Raw genomic sequence first — 7,829 nt, forward strand, 5'->3', positions numbered from 1 at the left:
ATATTTTATTATCATATTATTTCATAAATTTCGTCTAGATTATTTTCCAAAGTCAATTTTTGCCGGTTCAGAGTTAAAAATATCTAGGTTATACGAAAACAGAAAGAAAAAATTAAAAAACGTGAGATAATAATCAATATATATGTAAAGTTATTTTTTAAGACCAAATAAAATTGTGGTTGATGAGATAATATCTGATGACTTGAGTTCCACTGCAGATTAAATCCAGTAAACATCTGTATGAAAATATTCCCACATCTGTGGTTGTTCCAAGACACAGCATTTTGAAATACTTCAAGCTATCAAATCCAAAAATATGGAATAATTACTTTTCCTCAATCTGAATTCAAAATCCAAGGAGAAGTATCTAAATATAAAGTTATTGATTATGGAGGAAACAAAGTAGACAATATAACTTTCAAGAAGTTCCTATGGGGAGCTTAAAATATGTAAGAAAATCATTGATAACATTTTCAGACGTACTTTTCTGCTTAACACTGGGCAGTTTACATATACTTTACTTCTGAATATAATTCTATTCCTATTTTATTCCAAAATCCATCACTTATTAAGAGACTATTTCTCATATAGTTGGGATGGTTTATGCAATACAAAACAGGATGTTCTAGATCAACAGATATCAGTTTCAAAAGAAAAGTTTTTATTTTTTTTTTTTTATAGGCGCGACAGACTGTGGAGGTCCAAGGCCGCCCCTGATGTACTAGGGTAATACACCACTTGTTTCTTGACATGGTTGTCATAGGGTGGGTTCGTCACTCCCACAACTTTTTTGTTACCAACCTTTGGGTTGGTAGACAGATGCGTTACCACGCTGCTACCGTCTCTGGTCACACTTTTTGTCCCATATTTCTATTAATGAACATGGCAACCCTACCCTGAACAATCATAATATTTTGTGATAAAAATTCCTGATTACAATTTATATTGATTGTAAGATTGTTAATTGACCGTGTATAATATATAAAAGGAAGATGGTCCGGGTGCAGTCAAATGAACCCAAATTGTAGTTAAACTATTTATTATGAGTTCATTTTTTATATTTATTGCATTATCTTATTTTGACACATTTTATCAAGTTTGTTATTATATTAGACTAGGTTTTGAGGTATGAATATAAAACTGGTATCAAATACATATTTAAAACATTTTAATATGTTGTTAACCATTTTATCATTATAAATTCCAATTTATATTTTTAGAGGATTATATTTATATCATTAGGCTATTTAAACATTCAACTACCAACTTGTACATAACTTCTTAACAATTAAAATTTAAAGCATTAGAATCTATATAAATCTTCACTTATGTTTTCTATAGATTAATTGTATCTGATAACAATTATATAATTTAATACCACTATCTGGATGTCGGGGAATTCAAGGATTTTAATGTTTATATCTCTCTAGTCTGAACTTTGAACCTTTATTTAATTGTTCTGTTTATCAACATTACTATTTAGAATTGAATCATTGTTATTTCAAAAAGACTATCAGACATAAATTCTCCTTATGGTGTCTTGTCATTGGTTTAAATGATAACGACTTAAAGTTATATTATAGTTGAATGATCTGGTAGACATTATTCACACAAATAAATAAATTTACATGTTTCGGCTAAGCTCAGAATAATCTATTCATTCTCGACATAAGTGATAACAACATAATAAAAGGATATACATAATATATTTGGCTATTTCCTTGATAGGCTTTATGCAATTTTAAATGGCTTAAGCTCAGACTTATTTTCAGCAATTTGTTTCTTAAAGTAAATATTTACATTTGGAACATCAGAATTAGCCAAAATGTTTTTATTTAATTCAATTTATAATTCAAATAATAATTAAATTTAAAATTATCATGATAGTTAATTATAGCGGCGGTTCCCAAACTTTTTTCACTAGCACCCTTATCAAACTATAATACTATCCTTAGAGTGGTTTAGTATATAAGGAAACAAAAAAACCAATGCATTGGAGTGTACTGTATATTTTGCTGCTCTAGTTTAAATTTTTTTTCTTCTTTTTTTGTAATATTTTGAGAAAGAGGCATTTCGCTTACAGCATTCCTGACATATGCTTGGGGTACTCCAGCGGCACATTAATAAATATATTAGGCCTAAAGAATGGTAATTTGACTGGAGAATTTAAACTGATCCATACCTTAGAATTAATTTATCTTTACCTGGCTAATATAGTTAATTATTCTAGATACAGTTTAAAAAAAAAAAAAAAGCAATATTTCATAACAAAAATAGTAGTTTTTTAATTAATTTGGGAAAAACTATATCTCAGAAATCATTTGACGAATAGTTGTCTATTAGTTTTCATATTAAAGCTACTCTAATGTACTATAAAGTAGTTTGTGACATTTATCTTCGTAGGAGTTTTCATGATATTTGACAAAATAAAGTCACAAAATGTTCATTTCAGTTCAGACAAAAATTTTGATTTATAAAATAATGTATCTCAGGAACCATTTGATGTACAGATGTCTGCCAGCATTCCGTACAGCATGAAGTATGAAAGCTTATTTAATATAGACACAAAAAAATTATAAGTCTATTACATGCATTTTCATAGGAATAGTAGTTATTTAGATATTTGATTTTGCAAAATTCATATTCATATACGAATATCATAAAAACTACTAAGATTAACGCCATAAACTGCTTTAGGGCACTTTAAACAAACTAGTTTTAATATAAGTGCTAGTAGACTCTGTACCTTGAATCGTTCCTGAGATATATATTTCCCTAAATACATTTAAAAAATATTGATTTTTTGTTATGAAATGTTGCTTTTTAAAAAATATATATATCGGGAACTATTGAACTTGAATAGTTGCTATTCATATTTTAGCAAATTTATTTTGCTTTAAATTATGTTCTATTTTCAATTTTCTATTGTTGCAAGAAGTTTTAAAGATATGGAGCTCCAACAGAAAAATTAATTGTTTTTGACATTTTGAAACCACTGCTATTTTTTATTCCCCCTAACTATATTTGGCACTCATCAATTTTGACTAGTAAATATACATAGTTTTCATTAAATTAATAAAAAAATTGGTATGAAATAACTGACTTTTTTCTCCTCTTTGGCTCTTGTACTAGATTAGTAGTGGTGTTAACATCAAATCCTTTTGGGTTTTCTTAGTTTTTACTTTCTTTTTTATTATGAAAGAAATATTTATTTTCAGAACTGTCCCAGCTTTGTTATTTTGGCAATGGGTCAATCAATCTTTCAATGCATTTGTCAACTACACAAATCGAAATGCGAACTCCCCCTTGACTGTTAAACAGCTTGGTGTAGCTTATGTAACCGCCACAACAGCTGCCTGTGTCACTGCCATAGGGTTTAAAAACTTTCTCATCAAGCGAACCGGTCCACTTCTTCAGGTAGGTAGGTCTTTAATACATCGTACAAAAAGCATTTAAAATAAAAGTTTTTGTTAATTTAAAAGATTAATATTATTTCAGTAAATGTAAGAACATTTTTATGACAAGTTTTTAGAAATTTCTGTTCTCAATCTTGCATATTTGTTTTGAAGAAAATATAAAAAAAAAAAATTTTGATATCATAATGGACTTTAAGTTCGTTACTTAATCAGTTAATAATGTTTCTTGACTAATGCTTATATAAGTGGGTGATGTAGTCAGCATCCATGCTTATCTGTCAGTTTTTCCCTCTTACTCATTGAATTTTTTTTGGTACTTAGACTCAGTATAATTATCATAATTATTGGTAATTATATATTTATTGGTATTTAATTACAGTCTCAACCCCAAAGACAGTCTATGGCTAATACATTAGAAAATATTGCAGTATTATAACTTCTAGAGAAATAAATTCTAATACTTCAAACCTTTTTTATTTGATTTCATAATATTTGACTACAATTCAATCTCATCTTGCCCGTTTTCAAGTATACTTTTTCTTATTCCTATTTTATTCTTTTCTTATTAAGATTGCTTTACTTATGTCCATATACAGGCATCATTAATCACAAAATTTCTTTTATTTATTAAAAGATATTGATTTTCTTTCATATATTCAACAGTGTATGTAACATCTCAAAAAATGGTAATTTTGAAATATACCTGTAATCTTGGAAATAAGGGTAAAATATATACAGCAAAACATATGTCATAAAATTTTTTAACTGTATAGATCTTACCCTTATTGATAAGATTACATGTATATCACAAAATTAACATTTTTTGAGATGTTACACTGTTGAACTGGGACGGCGATATGTGTGATATATTCTGTACATTATGCATGAATAATGAAAAAATTTGCTCATTTTTCAGAGATACGTTCCGTTTGCTGCTGTTGCTGCAGCTAATTGTGTTAACATTCCGTTAATGAGGCAAAATGAAATCATAAATGGAGTAGATGTATTTGATGCTGATGATAACAAAGTCGGCGAATCAAGGGTATGTAAAATTGGACTAATTTTTTTTTTTCTTATAACTTTATTTGCAGAGAATATGGCTGGAAAAGGTGACAAGATATTTTTATTTTTAAAAACGTTAGAGAAAGTACAAGGGATACATCAGTGACTATATTACTTCTTTGATTAGAGGAAGATAGTCCGGGTGGTGGTCAATAAAGGTATAAAAATAGTAACAAAAAACTTTATTGTGCAACGTTTCGGGCTGATAAGAATGACGTTTTGTTGCCAACCTCCATTAAAGCCAACTGAGGATGGCTTAAAAAAAAAAAAATTGTAAAAGCAGAATTTTAAAGCACTTAGTTCAATTACATTCTAGAGTTTTGCAGGTGCAACTAGTTTTTATATAATTACTAGGGTTACCATAAATATTTGAAAATGGCCAAAACATTACAATTTTTATATTTATTATAATTTTTGATATCTGAATATATAATATTAGTAAATAGTATTAACTAAATGTTTACCCATTGGTTAATCTAAAAAATTTGTTTTTGTGTAGGTTGCAGCTGTTAAGGGTATAAGTCAAGTGATATTTTCTAGAATATTGATGTGCGCTCCTGGAATGAGTACGTATCCATTGTTTTATAATAATATTTCAAATTATATTATATTATTATCATTATAGATTATTTATTAGTGTTTTTTATACCATAATATCACATGAGGCCAAACTCTCAATATATTAACCCTTCAGAAACAGGAAATTTTAACTTCTTTTTTTCCCCCCCACTTAAAATTGTGAAAGTGAAAAAAAGGTTTTTTGATAGTGATAGCAAAAAAATGAGCTGTTTGTCTCTCAGTGAATACTAATAAAAAAAGACCTTTTTTTTCCTGAAAAATTACAAGCTTTTTTTTTTTGTAATGCATTAGAGAGAAATACCTTCCTTCACAGATATTCTATAAAAAGCTATGCAATGTTTATTTATAACTTGTAAAATTATTATGAGGAAATGCCTTTAATTGATAAAATCCAATGGATAGAGTAGATAACTTCAATGTAATAAAATAATTTACTCAGGTTATAATTACTTTGTATGATTTAAAAAAAAATTATATAATTTAAAAACAACAAAGATAAAAAAAAAAAGATAAACTAACTCATTTGGATACATAATCTGAGAGCTAGCTGAGTTATTAATGTATAATGTAAGTATTAAATATTAAATACTTACGGCCTCTGAATGGTCCAATGCCCTGAAATTGAATATAAACTATGCACCCCTACGTGGAGTCCCAGGTGTCAGCGGACAGGATAGAGAAGTTGAGTCCCTCTGTCGCAAATGCAACAGAGAGCCGGAAACACCAGCACATGAGCTGGGGAAATGCCCCAACAACTCCCTCCTCATAACACGCCGACATCATAGAGTGAAATACGAGTTAATGAAGCTCCTAAAAGAAAGAGATTTTGCCTGCTTTGACGAGGAGATACGGATGGATACACAAGATATGCGGATATTGTTGCTTTCCCTAAGAAGGGGAAGTCGGCAATCATTCTAGATCCCACCGTGAGATATGAAAATAACGACCTTGACTAGGCAAATAAGGTAGATAGGGAAAAGAAGGAGATCTACGATAAATGTTTCCCTTTCCTCAAAGAGAAGTTCCGTGAGGGCTTTGGAGAACGAGACTTCAACGTGAGAGGCCTCTGGTTCGGAGCCCGTGGAACGATTCCCAGCACAACTAGGAGCTTAATGGAGGAGCTCGGGGTCGATGTCCAAGACGTGGCTAGGTTGACAGAGAATATAATACTTGACTCCCTGGGAATCATACACCACCGCATGCATGGAAATTAATGAGTAGGGGAGTTTATCCAGAGGTGGAATGGCATACATGCATCGGATATCTTATTTGTTGTTTTAGTTATTACTTTATTATTTTAAATATATTAATATTTGTTATATAGGGGAATTTGTTGATCAAATGAAATAGGGGTTGTGAAATAAAGGGAAAGAAAAAAAAAGGAATAAATCGAAAAACTTGTAGTTAGTTTGTAGACTGGTATTAATTGTAAAAGAAAACTGTGGAAGAAAAAAAAAAAAAAATGTTATCTATCTATTAAATTATATCATGTAAAAATATGTAACTTATATTTGTCCAGTCACGGATTGATCAGTATGCTGTGTAATGTAGCAACCCGATGTATTTGGGCTGCATGAATGAATAAAGTATTTCTTTCTCTCTCCTAGGTAAAAAATCTATTTAAACAGTATGTTCAAGATATTCTTATATATAACATAAACATCGAATAGTGAAATTTTATTATACAATTAAAACTCAAGTATTATGATTCAGTTATCTCCATTTGTATTTTTCGTGACTAGAATCATTCTTTCTATGTTCTTTCCAATTGTTGTACCCCACCATGTCGTGGCAAGCTTAAAGTTGTATGATGGTTACAGTTTCTACTGATCATTTTGCTTTGGATGGCACTTATTAAAAGATTATTATCAGTTAAGTTGGGGGAAAAGAAGTCATTTGTTGGGAAGAATCACTTTAAAGTTCTTTTATAAGTTTAAAATAAAAAGAATTTTTCAATTTTTACTGGTATAGTCCTCGTCCTAGTCTTCGTTGAGTTTGCCAGGTGGAAAGGCAAGTAGTGCAGCCTTTCTCCTCTCCATTGCCTTAAACTTAAAATCTCTTATACTAGAACAAATTATTCTTTTCTTTTTTTTTTTAATATGTCTCATAATAATATGTATCAGAGCTGGGAAAAAGTAAATTAATAAAACTACAACTAAATTGTCATGCTTTATTGATAAATAAATATTGTATACATAACAATTTAATTATAGTTTTATTTATTACTATTTTTCCCCAGCCATTTTGGTATGTATATTTATTTATATGTGTTTGTGTGTGAATATTTTTTTTTTTTTTTATTAGCCATCTTACCAATAGTCATGGAGCAATTAGAGAAAAATTGTTGGTTCCGTTGCAACCAGTGGATCCACGCGCCATTTCAAACATTAGCATGTGGTGTTTCGTAAGTTCCTAATGTTTTTATGGTAGTGTCTTATTTAATTTTTAATAGGATGAAGATCTGATTCTTTTTGTTTATTTTTTTATAGTCTTACACTTATGGTTCCTGCAGCTTGCGCTATATTTCCACAACGATGGTATGTTTAGTTTTTTTAATTTATTCATAGTTGGTTAAAACAAGACCCATATTTTTATGCTGTAAAAAATCCCAAAATATCCCATATACTATGCAATACAAAAATCTGTGAAATATGTAGTAAAAAACATAAAAATCTTTAAATATAAAATCTGACAGCTAAAATATATCAATTTGCCTTCAAATGTTTCTTAATAAAGAAAGAAATAGTAGTAAGGATTAACAATTAAACGAAA

The 7,829-nt window shown here is 29.3% G+C and overlaps 1 protein-coding gene across 1 annotated transcript in view; it reads left to right on the forward strand.

Annotated features, from left to right (window-relative positions):
• The window catches only part of Sfxn2 (sideroflexin 2), a 12,024-nt gene that overhangs the window by 2,114 nt on the left and 2,081 nt on the right, over positions 1–7,829 (forward strand). Inside the window, exons 4-8 of the mRNA XM_014421224.2 lie at positions 3,219–3,417; positions 4,333–4,458; positions 4,978–5,044; positions 7,362–7,461; positions 7,547–7,594. Coding sequence (XP_014276710.1) covers positions 3,219–3,417; positions 4,333–4,458; positions 4,978–5,044; positions 7,362–7,461; positions 7,547–7,594 — 540 coding nt within the window. The remainder of the gene's footprint in view (positions 1–3,218; positions 3,418–4,332; positions 4,459–4,977; positions 5,045–7,361; positions 7,462–7,546; positions 7,595–7,829) is intronic.

The sequence above is a fragment of the Halyomorpha halys genome, unplaced genomic scaffold, assembly GCF_000696795.3.
Source record: "Halyomorpha halys isolate HHAL.00 unplaced genomic scaffold, Hhal_1.1 Scaffold307.1, whole genome shotgun sequence".
NCBI classification, from domain to species: domain Eukaryota; kingdom Metazoa; phylum Arthropoda; class Insecta; order Hemiptera; family Pentatomidae; genus Halyomorpha; species Halyomorpha halys.